The sequence below is a fragment of the Pan paniscus genome, chromosome 18 (assembly GCF_029289425.2).
Source record: "Pan paniscus chromosome 18, NHGRI_mPanPan1-v2.0_pri, whole genome shotgun sequence".
NCBI classification, from domain to species: domain Eukaryota; kingdom Metazoa; phylum Chordata; class Mammalia; order Primates; family Hominidae; genus Pan; species Pan paniscus.
In genome coordinates this window covers 67,040,758-67,056,361 of record NC_073267.2, presented here as the reverse complement: position 1 = coordinate 67,056,361, position 15,604 = coordinate 67,040,758, and the positions used below count along the sequence as shown (strand labels likewise).

Sequence of the window (15,604 nt, the reverse complement as noted above, 5' to 3'; positions counted from 1 at the left end):
GTGGCATGCGCCTGTAGTCCCAGCTGCTTGGGAGGCTGAGGTGGAAAGATCACTTGAACCCAAGAAGTCAAGGCTACGGTGAGCCGTGTTTGCATCACTGCCCTCCAGCCTGGGTGACAGAGCAAGACTCTGTCTCAAAAACAAAACAAAACAAAACAAAACAAAACAAAAAAAACAGATGAATTGTTAAACAAAATGTGGTATATTCACAGTGGAATATTACTCAGCCAAAAAATGAACGAAATTCTGATATGTTCTACAACATGAATGAACCTTGAAAATATCATCCTAAGAAAAAAGCTCCAAACAAAATATTCTACTTGTGATATATGTGATTCCATTTACATTGAATAATTAATGTCCAGAATAGGCAAATTCACAGAGATAGAAAGCAGATAGTTTGCCAGGGTCTGGGAGGAGAGAGAAGTGGGGAGTTACTGCTAACGAGTGTGAGGTCTTTCTTTGGAATGATGAAAAAGTTCCAAACTTAGACAGTGGTAATGGTTTCATAACCACAACCACCACATGGAAAAGCTTAAAGGTTAACTTTATGGTATATGAATTATGTCTCAGTAGAGCTGTTATGTTTTAAATGTTTGCATACAGGTATCAGTGCAGACGTGTTTTTATTTCTCTGGAGAAATATCTAGGAGTGGGATTGCTAGAGCATAAAGTTGGTGTATATTTAACTTGTGAGAAACTGTCAACCTGTTTTCCGAAGTGACTGTACCATGTGTATTTCCACCAGCAGTGTATGACAGTGCCAGTGGCTTTGTACCCTGGTTAGCACTTGGTATAGTTAATTTGGGGTTTTGTGTTTGTTTTGTATGTAGTTTACTAATAGATGAATAGCATATTCTCATTGTGGCTTTAATTTGCATCTCCTTTATAATTAAAGATGTTGAGCATCTTTTCATGTGCTTCTTTTCCATTCATATCCCTTCACTGGTGACACGTCTGTTCAAGCCTTTTGTCCATCTTTTATTTGATTATTTTTTTTTAGTTGTAAGAGTTCTTTTTTCCTTTTTTTTTTTCTGAGACAGAGTTTCGCTCTTGTCGCCCAGGCTGGAGTGCAGTGGCACAATCTGGTGCACTACAACCTCTGCCTCCCGGGTTCAAGCGATTCTCCTTCCTCAGCCTCCCAAGTAGCTGGGATTACTGGCATGCAACACCAAACCTGGTTAATTTTTGTATTTTTAGTAGAGATGGGATTTCACCATGTTGGCCAGGCTGGTCTTGAACTCCTGACCTCAGGTGATCTGCCCATCTTGGCCTCCCAAAGTGCTGGGATTACAGGTGTGAGCCACCGCACCCGGCATGTGAGTTCTTATATATTCTGGATATAAGTCCTTTGTCAGATATGTATTTTTGCAAAGTTTTTCTTCTAGTTTTTTGTTTTATTTCTCCTTAAGAGTGTCTTCTGAAAAGCAGAGGTGAGGTCTAGTTTATCTATTTTTTATAAATAGGTCTGTTTTCTCTGTGAATGAAGTCTAGTTTATCTATTTTTGCCTGCTTTTGTGTCCTAAGATTTGTTTGTCTAACCACAGTCACAGTGATTTTTGCCTATGTTTTCTTCTAGAGGTATTATAGCTTTGTACTTTATGTTTAGATCTATGATTCGTTTAATTTTTGTCCATGGTATGAGATATGGGTCGAGGTTCATATTGTTTGCATATAGATGCTTATTTGTTCCAGTACCATTTGTTGAAAAGATTATCCTTTACCTCCATTAAATTGCCTTTGTGCCTTTGTGGGAAAAAAGTCTGTTGTGATTTTGCTTGGGATATCATTGAATCTCCCCAATTTAGGGAATCCATTCATCTTAACAATATTGAGTCTTCCAATTCATAGATATGGCATAACTCTCCAATTATGTAGAGTTTTAAAAACTTCTTTCAATTTTTGCCTCATACTTTTTTTTTTTTTTTTTTTTGAGACAGAGTCTCAGTCTGTCACCCAGGCTGGAGTACAATGGTGTGATCTCAGCTCACTGCAACCTCCACCTCCCGGGTTCACACCATTTTTCTGCCTCAGCCTCCTGAGTAGCTGGGACTACAGGCACATGCCACCATACCCGGCTAATTTTTTGTATTTTTAGTAGAGACAGGGTTTCACTGTTTAGCCAGGATGGTCTCGATCTTCTGACCTCGTGATCTGCCCACCTCAGCCTCCCAAAGTGCTGGAATTACAGGCGTGAGTCACCACGCCCAGCCCAATTTTTGCCTTATACCTTTTAAGGCTACTTTATTATATCTTCTTGGTGAATTAAACACTGTATCATTATGTTGTGATCATCTCTATTAGTGCATTGTGCTTTAAAACATATTTTGTTTTATATCAAAATTGCTACACAGTCTCTCGTTTGGTTATTTTTTCCTTCACATATCTTGATTCATCTTTTTTTTTCTTCTTCTTTTTTTGAGACAGTCTTACTGTGTTGCCCAGGCTGGAGTGCAGTGGTATGATCACAGCTCATTGCTGCCTTCACTTCCAGGGCTCAAGTGATCCTCCTGCCTCAGCCTCCAAAGTGGCTGGGACTACAGGTGCATACCACTATGCGTTGCTGATTTTCAAATTTTTTTTTTTTTTTTTTTTTTAGAAATGAGGTCTCACTGTGTTACCCAGGCTGGTCATGAATGCCTAGGCTCAAGCGATCCTCCTTCCTCAGCCTCCCAAAGTGTTGGGATTATAGGTGTGAGCCACTACACCCAGCCTTGATTCATCTTTTTCTTTCAACATTTCCACGTCCTTTTACTTGAGCTGCGTTTCTTATGAACGGCATATATCTGGGTTTTGTTTTTGCATTCAATCTTAATATCTCCTGCCTTTTAACTGATCCATTTAGTCCATTTATATTTATTATAATTATAGATATATTTGGGTATGTTTGTATTACCTTACTTTTGGATTTCTATTAGTTCCACTTTTTGTTTCTTTTTCTTTGAGTTTTATTTGATTGTTTTATCTACCCCACTTTTTTCTCTCTACTGGAATAAAATGTCTACATTCCAGTTTTATTTTTTTTTTCAGTTGTTGCCCTTGAAATTGCTTTTTTTTGAGCTAAAGGCAATTAAACCCTTGAAGTTTTACCACGTGTATTTAATTAATGATATCTCATATTAAACAATATCTTAACACCCTCCCTACCCCTCCGCACAAATGCTAGCTAACACTTTAGGACACTGTAACTCCAGTCTTACTTTTCCTGATTTATACACTATTATTCTCCAACATTTCACATTCCTTCTTCTTAACATCACAAATAAAATTATTATTTTATACAGATGATTTTTGGATTGGCTTTAGCTACACTTACTATTTTTAAAATGTATTTATTTTTGAGACACGGTCTCACTCTGTCACCCAGGCTGGAGTGCAGTGGCACAATCACCGCTCCCTGTAGCCTTGACCTCCCTGGGCTCAGGTGACCCTCCCATCTCAGCCTCCCAAGTCGCCTGGACTACAGGTGTACACCACCATGCCTGGCTAATTTTTGTATTTTTAGTAGGGACGAGGTTTTACCATGTTGCCCAGGCTGGTCTTGAACTCCTGGACTCATGCTCTCCTCTCACCTTGGTCCCCCAAAGTGCTGGGATTATGGGTGTGAGCCACTGTACCCAGCCTTTTACCATTTTCTAACCTCACCATTCCTTCTTCTTGCATCTTAGGCTGACCTGGAATCATCTTCCTTCTTGAGGTACATCCTTTGGGAGTTTCTTTGGATCATTCTCAGCTTTTATTTACCTGTAAATGTTAAATGTATTTTTTTCCTTTTTGTCTTGGTTCTTGAATGGTAGCTTTATTACAGTAGGTAGCTAGTTAGGTATGAGCAGGGCAGGAAAGGACTTCCCCCCAACACACACACCCACCCACACACACACACACACACACACACACACACACACTAGGAGTGCTGGGTGACCATCAGGTGGTGGTCAAGTGGTTGTTAACTGTTTCTGTTTAGTAATTGGTCACAGCCAGTATGGGGGAAAGGCAGTCTCCTAATAGAAAACACCTGCAACTGATCAGCAGCTTCCCAGTAAGATCTCCGGAGTGGGAAGCAGCTTACTTCCAAGATCCTGGAAGTATGCCAAGGTATCAAACCCCAAGTCAAGAGGCCAAGCTGCGCACTCGGTTTCTCAGGTCAACCGCTTGGCCTTCTTCCACATTGTACTTTTCTTCTCCTTCCTTTCCTTACTGTTCTAAAGCTCTTTGTTTTGTTTATTGAGACAGAGTCTCGCTCTGTTGCCCAGGCTGGATGGAGTGCAGTGGCGCCATCTCTGCTCGCTGCAACCTCTGCCTCCTGGGTTCAAGCAATTCTCCTGCCTCAGCCTCCCGAGTAGCTGGGATTACAGGCGCCCACCACCAGGCCCAGCTAATTTTTGTGTTTTTACTAGTAGAGATGGGGTTTCACCATGTTTGGCCAGGGGGGTCTCAAACTCCTGACCTCAAGTGATCCACCCGCCTCGGCCTCCCAAAGTGCTGGAATTACAGGCGTGAGCCACTGCTCCCGGCCCTAAAGCTTTTTAATAAACTTTGACTCCTGCTCTGAAACTTACCTCAGTCTCTCCTTCTGCCTTATACCCCTCAGTCAAACTCTTTCTTCTGAGGAGGCAAGAGGTTGCTGCAGATCCAGACGGATTCACCAACGGTAACTCGGATACCTTCCACCAGTAACAGTTTTGCTGGACACTTCTTTTTGTTTTTTTCAGACGGAGTTTTGCTCGTCGCCCAGGCTGGAGTGCAGTGGCGCAATCTTGGCTCACTGCAACCTCTGCCTCCCAGGTTCAAGCGATTCTCCTGCCTCAGCCTCCCAAGTAGCTGGGATTACAGGCACCTGCCACCACACCTGGCTAATTTTGTATTTTTAGTAAAGACGGGGTTTCGTCCTGTTGGCCAGGCTGGTCTCAAACTCCTGACCTCAGGTGATCTGCCCACCTCGGCCTCCGAAAGTGCTGGGATTACAAGCGTGAGCCACAGCACCTGGCCCCTGCTGGACACACTTCTAAGTGGACATTTATTTGCTGTCATCACTTTAAAGCTATTACTGCTGCCTCCTAGCTTCTGTCACGGTGGTTGAGAAGCCAGCTCACGTTCTGTTGTCGTTGGTAGGCAATCTGTCCTTTCTCTTTGCCTGCTTTCATCGTTTCTCTCCCTCTGACATTCTGTAGTTTCAATAAAATGTATATAAGCATGGATTTTTGCTTATATATTTCGTGTTTGAAATATATATAAGCTTGAGATATTTCGTGTTTCCTGGTTCTGAGACTGTGTTTTTCCATCGCTTCTGGAAAACCTGCAGCCATTTCGTCTTCAAATACCACCTCTTTCCCATTCCCTTTATTTTCTTCTTTTGGGACTCCAATATATAAGATCTTCTCATTCTTATTCTCTATATCTCTTAATCTCTTTTCATGTTATCCATCTTCTTATCTCTGTTGCATGCTTTATGTATATAACTCCAGGCTTATTAATTGTCTCTCTCTCTCTCTTTTTTTTTTTTTTTTTTTCGTTGTTGTTGTTGTTAAGACAAGGCCTGGCCCTATCACCCAGGCTGGGGTGCAGTGGTGCAATCTCGGCTCACTGCAACCTCTGCCTCCCAGGCTCAAACCATCCTCCCACCTTAGCTTCCTGAGTAGCTGGGACTACAGGCACATGCCACCATGCTGGGCTAATTAATTCTCTATTCAACTGTTTGTTTGTTGAATTTTAAATTTTGAGATTTTTTTATGTTTTTTTTTTTTAGTAGAGACAAGGTCTTGCTCTGCCACTCAGGCTTGAGTGCAGTGGAGTGACTACGGCTCACTGCAGCCGCAAACGCCTGGGCTCAAGCAATCCTCCCGCCTCAGCCTCCCAAGTAGCTGGAACTACAGGTGTGCCCCACCATGCCTGGCTAATTTTTTTTATTTTTATAGAGACAGGGGTCTTGCTATGTTGCCCAGGGTGGTCTCAAACTCCTGGCCTCAAGTGATCCTCCCGCCTCAGCCTCTTGAGTCACTAGGATTAAAGGCATGAGCCACCACATCCAACTTGAGATAATACTTTTTATTTCTTGAAGTTCCATTTGTTTTCCCCCAAATCTCTCTCTCTCTCTTCATTTCTATTCGTTTATATGCTCATCTTTGCGATTGCATCTTGTGTTTCTTTAAACGTGTCACATATGGCTATTCTGTATTCCGTCCCTGGGGTCTAAAATCTGTTGCTTCCTTTTCTGCTGACTCTCACTCGGTGGCTTACTTTGTGATTTGGGTAAGTTTTGTATTGAAGCCCATTGCTTCGTCTCACTCTGGGCATCCTCCTGGCCTAACCAAGGGAAGCTTACCTCCATTTTGAGTTTGCTTCTCTCTTGCCAGTAGCAGGGGGCACCCCAACCCAGGACCACCTCAGCCCCCTCAGAGAGTTTTATCTCAGAGGTGGTTCAACTTCCCATCTTCCCCACCCCTAGCTCTTCCAAAGTTCACTATCAAGAAATGGAAAAATTGCTATAAGACTGGCTTTGGAACCAGCCCTCCCCTCCAGGCAACCTGCCAGTTCATGCCAGCTCCCTGACACTCTCCCACGCCCCCAGCTCCAGCGCCCCTGGGTTCATTCTCCAGCTCCCTCTGCTGAAACCCAGGCTCTTGGCCACTCTACTCCCTCACCGTCCTTAATTTTTCTTCTCAGCACTTGTCGCCACCTGTCATATCTTATGTCTATTTGTTAAACTGTTTAGTGTGAGACATTCCTGCCCCACAAGAATGTGATGACTTGTTCATTTATATATCCTCAGCAACTAGTGCAGTGCCTGGAATATAACAAGTGTTTAACAATTACATGATGGGTGAATGAATGAGCCAATGAGACACAGCACCTGTCTCCAAAATGCCCTCGGTCTGGCAGCTGAGACAGATGGGGACAGTCATAATACAAAGAAATAACATCTGTCACGGGGGAAGGGCGGGAGTGGTGGGGCTGAAAGGAGGCCCCACCCTAGATTTGAAGTCTGGATTGAGGGGAATGAGGATGTGCAAGGCTGAGATTTGAAGGATGTGTCGCCATCACTCCACAAATGAGACGCACAGGGAGAGCCTTCCAGACAGAGAACAGCCCAGAGATGAGAAAGAACCTGTTCAGGGAACCGAAAGCTGTTCAGTGTGGCAGCACCGAGGAGGAGGGGGAAGGAGTGGTAAGACACAGCTGGAGAGGGGGACACAAGCCGGACCGTGGGCCTTTCAAGTTCCACTGGGGAGTGTGGCAATGAAGAGGGGGTGCTGTGGAAGGGCTCCCGCAGGGGTGGACACAGGCAGGCTGCAGGATGGAAAACACCCTCTGGCTTCTGGGTGAATTTGGAATTGGGAGTGGGGAGGCAGGGAGGTCCATGGCGCCTCTACAGGGGATGGGGGCTAGGTCTGCGCCAGGGCTGACAGCAGGGGTGGGGACACCCAAGGCAGACCCCTTGGGATTTCTGGTGGTGGCTTTGGCTGGCAATAGGAACACCTCAAGCTGAGTGGGCTGTGAATGAGGGGGACTCATCCAGTGGGCAGAGGGGCTTCCCCCTCAGCACAGCCTGGGTGGATTTAGAGAGTGAAGAGTCCACACCCCGGATTCCTGAGCCAATGCTCTTCTCATTAGAGCTTCCAGGTTTAGCAAAATCAGAATACATCAATAATAGGATACCCTGCTACATGTGAATCCAGGTAAACAATGAATAATGTTTTAGTACGTCTCCCAAATTGGGCATCTGATATTTTATCTGGCAACCCTGTTTTCAATAGCCCCCCCATACACACACACATGCACACACCCTTTTCTGAAATAACACTAACAAAACCACACACAGAAATCTCCTAATCTGTGGTCCTGTTGACATTTACATGTCATCCGTTCACCAAGTGCCTGCTCTGAGTCCCTGGCCCTGAACAGCAGCCCCCAGACTCCACCCCATTCCATCCTCCTGTTAAGTCTGGAAGCTCCCAAGAGCTGGCCCCAGGGCCCCATCTGGGCTCTGCTGGGAGAGAGAGGAAGCGGGAAGAGGGGCCCTGCCTGGCTCCACACTATCTCCCTCAGTCCCTCCCCCACACCCGGTGAGACATTTCCAGGAAGTGGTCCCTGCCCAGGGCCTGGACCCCAGTGGGGCTCAGGGCCACAAGCTTGGGGCTGCTTCCTGGAACTGCCAGTCTCCTCCCGTGTCGCTGTGGCCACATCCTCCCTCGGGCAAGCCCTGGGCTTGGTGGGGTCTGAGAGGCTGGGTCCTGGGCTGGGGGGCTCTATGCAGACCCAGCCACAGCAGGAGCCTGTGTCCCCACTCCCTGGGGCTGCCCAAGAGAAGGGCTAAAGGTTCCCATAATTCCTCGGGACCCTCATTAGCAAGGGGACCCCCTGCCCCAAGGCCTGGAGAGCCTGGGCTTAACCATGGGAGCTTGGATGGGTGCTCACATCACCCAGATGGTGGCGGGGGTGGGGAGAATCTGCCTGGAGTTAGCGTGGGAAAGAGGCCTTCTCTATGCACCACTGGGGCAATTTTGTAGATGTGATAAATGACCACCAGGAATTTCTATAGACCGGAAGATTGGGGAACTGGGAGGTCGGGGGACATGTGGCATGGCCTGGAGGCTGCACTGTGTGGGGACTATTCCTAGAACAGCAGAAAGCGAGGTGGGAGTAGAGACCCGTCTGGGGAAAGAAACTGAGGCACGGTGAGATGTGCCTAAGAAGGGGTTGTGCCTACAAGGTTGAGCAGAGCTGGGCCTGGGGCTTAGACAGGCTGGCCTCTGAAACTCAGTTAACACTGTTAATAATAATAGCAAAAATACTAATGATAATACCAGTAACCATTTACTGAGCACTTACTCTGTGCCAAGTCTCTTTATTTGAATTCTTTTACTTAGTCTTCAAAATAGGTACCACTATGGCCTCTATTTTACAAATAGGAAAACTGAGGCACACAGAGGCTGAGTGGTTTGTCCACAGTCTCACAGCTAGCAAGTGGCAGAGCTGGCATTGGAGCCCAGGCAGCCTGGCTCCAGAGCCTACGCCACTCACTGCCTGGTGAAGGAGTTATTTGCATCTAGAAATGTACAGAAGAGCAGAAGATGTCCCAGGAGAACTTTTCCCCAGGGGAAATCCTGCTCCTATTTTCTGCCTGTGACCTTCGAGGTCATCAAAACGGCCCAGTGGCCTGGGGCAGGGCCCTGAGCACCTACCACCTGAGCACCCTGCTCTGGTGCCAGCTATGTCTGGGGTGCAGCCCCCAAGAGCGAAAGTGCACCGCCGCATTGGGAAAAGAGACAAATGGCCGTGTAAGCGTGTCTTGCCTTTCCTCCTGGAGGAAATGGGTCACTCAGTAGGCGCAGTCCTGCAGTTACGGCCCCTCCAGCTGGTGCATGGGGTCTGCAAACAGGTGTTTGAGCGATTCTAGATGCAGTCTTGGCGCCAAGGGCCTCTGAGTGTGGACCAACGGTGCCGCCTAGTGTTCGTTCTGGGAAACGCACTGGCTTCATGAGCACTGTCTCATGAAGGTCTGGGGTAAGGGTGATTCTCTGCAACTATGGCCTGAGCTTCGAATTTAAAACCCACACTCTCATGCCTACCTGGGCAAATTCAATCTTGCCCAATCACCAAACAGCCAGGACACTGGGATCCAGCTGATTCAGCTGGAGGAGAAAGAAGCGTTTTCCTCTGCCCCCAAGAAAACTGTGGGATGGGCTACTGGTCCAGATGGTCTATGGAAGTCTTGGGAGCACCGCAGGAGGAGCCTCTGGGAACGGCGGAACCTCCCAATCTTTCGGAAGGATGGGCTTGGACTTGGAATCATCATAATTTAGGGAGTTAAAGGAAAAGAGGCCTCAGGCATAGGCCAGTAAAGTCTCAGAGCCTGGGTAGGTCCCACCCGCCCCAAGCCAGGATGCCATCTGGCCCTCCACTGGAGGAAGGTGGCAGGGCCAAGCAGGTGCTTCCAGGGCAGCCTGGATGAGATCCTGCCCCTAGCAAGCAGGTGGAGGCCGCGGGAATTCCCACCCCACGCTGACACTCTTCCCCCTGGTCTTATGCAATTTTTACTAAGCTCTTGGATTAGGCTGAAACAAAGCCGCTTGCCCCCATGTCACAGCTGTGGATACCTAGGGTCTGTGAGAAGTGGCAGGCCCAAGGTCATACAGACAGACTCAGAGACAGTCCTTGAAACTTGGCCTCCTGATGCCCAGGCTGGTGCTCTGCCCACATCCCTGGCGAGCTGGGCCCAGGTACCAGGACAAAGTTTGCTGCCCCAGGTAAGGTTGGATCTGCCCCGGAGCAAAATGTCAGGGAGAGGTAGAGCAATGCCTTCCCCTCAGTGCCTGGAGAGGCCGTGGAAGTGGAAAAGGCCCCTTGGCGGTCACAGTGGCCTCTGGGGTCCAGCAGCAGGCCTGCGACCCTCTCTAGCGGGAGCCGTAGCCTCAGACTACTGGCAGCCAGAGAGGCTGAGGGTTCCAGGCCAGGAGGCCCGGACTACTGTGTTGTTTGGGAGGAGCTGAAGGCCTCTATCTGTGCCTTGGCCTCTGCTTCTGAGCGGCACCGCTGGGAGCAGAACCACAGGAAAAGGAAGAAACCTGCAAGAGAAAGGCGGGAGTTCCACGGGGCAGCGTGGGCTTCCCCAAAGGCCAGGGTCTCCTTGGCTGCAGCGAGCTGGCCTCCCTGGGGCCCATGGGCAACTCCCAGAATCTCTTACTGTAGGAGGCCAGAGGGGCAGAGCCTCAGAGCTGGAAGAGCTGCTGTGGCCAGTCCATAGGGTACCTTCATGCAGATGTAGCCCCCACCAGCTTAGCTAGTGGAGCCTGGGGCTGGATGTTAGTCCCCCACTCACCCCCTTCACCTGAACCCCTTTAGCAGTGAACATCCCACCAGCCATACACCCCCTGCCAGGTAGCTTCCTCCAGGCCGCCCTCCAGCCCTACCGTAGAGCGAGTTTAAGATGGTGAAGAGGAACAGCTGGGGCAGCAGGAAGACGCCAAAAGAAAAGAAGGCCAAGGCCCAGGTGGTTCCCAGCAGCACGGTGAGGCCCAGCACAGTGACAGTGTCATGGCAGGCCCTGGCACTCGGTGCATCCGCCCGCTCCCGCAGCCTGCGCAGGGTCCACAGCGCCCAGGCCAGCACCACCAGGTTGAAGAGGGACGTGAGGCCGCCATAGCCCATGACCAGGACACTGTGCACCACGGGGCTCCGCACCCAGCATCTGCAGGGGAGGGTGACGTGTCAGGCTCACAGTGGCTCCCAGGCCCGCGGGGAGGCCAGCGTCACTCCCTGAAGCCCCACTCAGTCTCCTGGCTCAGGCCCTATTGTTTCTTGCCTGACTGAACACACGGTGAAGCCCCTCACCCGGCTTTCCAGCGAGGCCACCATCAGAGGACACATCTGCCTCCTTGGTCAACGATCTGAAGCTCCCTCATGCCCACCTTTCCAGCCACAGTGGTTTCTCTCATGTCCCCATGTCTTCACCCCCCTGAAAATTCTTCCTCTCTCCTTTCCACATCTCACTCCTCTCTGCTTCCATGGCCAGCCCAAGTCCAGCATGCCCCATCTTCTATTGGATCCTTGGCCCGGAGCCCTCTTTCCTGGAAACTTCCCCTTCCACCCCACTACATGGTTGTCACCGCCTCATCACCATCTCTGCAGTGGGACGCCCCTCCCCAGGAGCCACTCCCCACCTAGACGGGGCCACCAAGGCCTGCGCTGGAGAGTGGGCGGGCTGCCAACCTGTAGCTTGGTGGACAGGGACCCTCCAAGTGTCAACCTGAGAGCACACAGAGCCGCAGGAGAGCCCACTGAGGGCTGAGCAGAGAGCCATGGAGAACTAACCGAAGCCAGCCCCGGTCCCACGCCCTCCCGGAGGCCTCTGCCCTTTGCCTCCCCAAGACACCTTCAAGACAGATGCCACCTTTTAGTCGGACACAATGTCATGCTGAGGCAGGAGAAAAGGGTTTAGAGACAGGGAAATGTAAGGACTTCCTAGAACTAAATCAAATGGAGGCCAGGCGCGGTGGCTCATGCCTGTAATCTCAGCACTTTGGGAGGCCAAGGTGGGCGAATCACTTGAGGTCAGGAGTTGGAGACCATCCTGGCCAACATGGTGAAACCCCGTCTGTACTAAAAATACAAAAATTAGCCGGGCATGGTGGCAGGTGCCTGTAATCCCAGCTGCTCGGGAGGCTGAGGCAGGAGAATCACTTGAACCCGAGAGGCAGAGGTTGCAGTGAGCCGAGATCGCACCACTGCACTCTAGCCTGGGCGACAGAGCGAGATTCCATCTCAAAATAAATAAAAATAAATCAAATGGAAACACTTCAGCTATGACAGAAAATATCCTCTCCATTTACATAGGGCATATGCCAAATGACTTTGTAACTTTACTTCATCCTCATTTACAGAGGGTGTACATCAAGTAACCAATGGAAACCTCTAGAGCGTATTTAAATCTCCACAAATTCTGTAATAGGGCTCTTGAGGCCCTATGCTCTGGCCCACTCCCACACTGTAGCGTGTACTTTCATTTTCAATCAATCTCTGCTTTTCTTGCTTAATTCGTTCCTCACTTTGTCCTTTTTTTTTTTTTTTTTTTTTTTTTTTTTTTTTTTTTGAGAGGGAGTCTCTGTCACCAGGCTGGAGTGCAGTGATGTGATCTTGGCTCACTGCAACCTCCGCCCCCCAGGTTCAAGCAATTCTCCTCTCTCAGCCTCCTGAGTAGCTGGGACTACAGAATCCTGACACCACGCCCAGCTAATTTTTGTGTATTTTTAGTAAAGACAGGGTTTCACCGTGTTGTCCAGGCTGATCTCGAACTCCTGACCTCAGTTGATCCACCTGCCTCGGCCTTCCAAAGTCCTGGGATTACAGGCACGAGCCACCATGCCTGGGCTTGTCCAATTCTTGGTTCAAGACGCCAAGAACCTGGACACCCTCCACCAGTAACGATGTGCTTTATGTGACTTGTCCCCTGCAATCCCCATGACAACCCATAAGGCAAGTACATAATCGTCCTCATCCTGCAGATGAGGAAACTCAGGCTCTAGCTCAGGAACACATTCCAGTTAGAGGCAAAGCTGGATCCTGAAGCCCCAGGCCCAGAGCCTGAGCCCCTAACTGTCACAATCCCCTGCTGAGGTTCACTTTGTGGCTCCTGCCCCTACAGTCACAAGGGTCCCAGGACATTATTTTGGGATTCCTCCAAGTTGATGAGTGTGGTAGGCGACCACTCACTTTCACCGCTAGGGAATATCCCCACGGAGACAGCTCTACTGCAGTCCATTCATCCAGCATCCCATCAGTGGACATCTGAATGATTTTCAAGGGTTGTATTTGTTTTGTTTTGTTTTTTGAGACGGAGTCTCGCTCTGTCTCCAGGCTGGAGTGCAGTGCCGCAATCTCAGCTCACTGCAATCTCCACCTCCCGGGTTCAAGCGATTCTCCTGACTCAGCCTCCTGAGTAGCTGGGATTACAGGCACCCGCCACCATGTCTGGCTAATTTTTGTATTTTTAGTAAAGATGGGATTTCTCCATGTTGGCCAGGATGTGTTTTTTATTTGTTTGTTTGTTTGAGTCGGAGTCTCGCTGTCGCCCAGGCTGGAGTGCAGTGGCGATCTCAGCTCACTGCAAGCTCCACCTCCCAGGTTCACGCCATTCTCCTGCCTCAGCCTCCCGAGTAACTGGGACTACAGGCGCCTGCCACCACGCCCAGCTAATTTTTTGTATTTTTAATAGAGACGGGGTTTCACTGTGTTAGCCAGGATGGTCTTGATCTCCTGACCTCATGATCTGCCTACCTCGGCCTCTCAAAGTGCTGGGATTACAGGCGTGAGCCACCACGCCTGGCCTGTTTTTGGTTTTTAACTGATGTTTGGGTTTAGGAATGTGTATATACATAGTAAGAGATGTTTTAAATTAAAAAAAAAAAGTCACAAACCCCAAGGTAATTGTTTCCTGAGAGGAGAGGGCAGAGTGAGGAAGACCCAGGGAGAAGCTGGCTCGTAGGTGGGTGTTCTCTAACATCTGTGCATTAGTGGGTCCTGTGGACGTGTCACTAAAGCTCCTTTGTCCTCATCACATTATTATATAAGAAAATAGGCTGGGCATAGTGTTCACGCCTGTAATCCCAGCACTTTGGGAGGCCAAGGCAGACGGATCACCTGAGGTCAGAAGTTGAGACCAGTCTGGCCAACATGCTGAAACTCTGTCTCTACTAAAAATACAAAAATTAACTGAGCGTGGTGGCACGCGCCTGTAATCCCAGCTACTCACAGGAGAATCGCTTGAACCCAGGAGGCAGAGGTTGCAGTGAGCCGAGATCACACCATTGCACTCCAGCCTGGGCAACAAGAGCGAAACTCCATCTCAAAAAAAAAAAAAAAAAAAAAAAAAGAAAATACATCTTCAGAGAGTATGTAAACTGAGGCCAGAGCCTCTATTTCCTCATCTGTAGGTTGGGGATGATTATGTACTTGCCTTATGGGTTGTCATGGAGATTGCAGAGAACAATTCATGTACATTGAAGTCACATGTCCTCTGATACACCCGCGCCTCACTGTGAGAGGGATCAGCCCCACCTATGTAGCATGCAGTCCCCCAGCCCTGCTTCAGAGGCTGGGGGCCAGGCTCTGGACCAGCCTGCCGGAGACCAAGCCCCAGCTCTGCCACTGACTGGCTAGGGCTCCTCAGGTAGAGTTCTTAAGCTGCCTGTTTCTCAGGTGCCCTAACTGTAAAATAGGGCTGGCAACAGGACCCGGCCCTTGCCCTTGTGAAAACGAAGCCGGCTGATACCCAAGGCCTGACACAGAATCAGCCCCCATCCTGAGCCTGCATCAGCCAAGAAGGAAAAAGATTCCACAGCCAACTGCAAGTGAGTGATGGGCCCGCGGGGGTTCCTTAGGCTAGTCTATGTCTGGCTGTTAGAAATGTTGCATAATAATAAAAAGCTTAACGTCCTCGCCTGCAGGGAGGGGCTATTAAAAAAAAGCAGCAGCGTGTCCCCCGGCCCCTAAAGGCCCACCTCGCTGCCTCTCTTTGTCTCCCCAAAGCCCAGCCCCCACAGCACTCTTGTCTGACTAGGAGGACTTGAGAGGCCTGGCAGTGCCCAGGGCAGGTCGGGAGGAGTTGGAGCCTGGGTAGGTGCAGCAAGGTGGTCTGCAGGGGAAGAGAGTCAAGTGCAGGCTGAGCCAGACCCTCAGGGCCTGGGCACTGGAGGGCAGGGCAGGACAGAGGAGGCGGGAGGCCCGGCTGCCCTGGCAGGTTGGCGAGCAGACGCTGGCTTCGTAGACTTCACCAGCATAGAACACAAGGCTGCCTCTGCAGGAGACCTGGATCCATGGAAGGGATGTGGTGGAGCCCCCTGCAAACTCCCCTGTCTAAGCCCCAGCTCCCTCTCTGCCCCACAGCCAGTGCCTTGCCTACAGGATATTCCATTTGGAGCCCCAGGCCCATGTGGCCCTTCTGCCAGAGCCAGGGAGCCCACTGCAGCCCTGAGGGCACTCACATGGACATGTTCTGGAAGGCTGTGCCATTCTCCCAGCTGTTGAAGACGGGGATCGTGCAGGGTCCGTATACCGAGCTCTTGACAGAGAGGGAAAGCAGCACCAGGAGGGCTGGGGCCCCTGAGGG

The 15,604-nt window shown here is 49.6% G+C and overlaps 1 protein-coding gene across 1 annotated transcript in view; it reads right to left on the bottom strand.

Moving 5' to 3' along the window:
- Positions 1 to 8,803: 8,803 nt before the first annotated feature.
- ADGRG5 (adhesion G protein-coupled receptor G5) overlaps positions 8,804 to 15,604 on the bottom strand; it is a 34,932-nt gene continuing 28,131 nt past the window's right edge. Inside the window, exons 10-12 of the mRNA XM_055099337.2 lie at positions 15,480 to 15,597; positions 10,911 to 11,188; positions 8,804 to 10,565 (exon numbers count right to left, since the gene is read on the bottom strand). Of these exons, the coding sequence (XP_054955312.2) occupies positions 10,465 to 10,565; positions 10,911 to 11,188; positions 15,480 to 15,597 (497 nt within the window). The 3' untranslated portion in view covers positions 8,804 to 10,464. The remainder of the gene's footprint in view (positions 10,566 to 10,910; positions 11,189 to 15,479; positions 15,598 to 15,604) is intronic.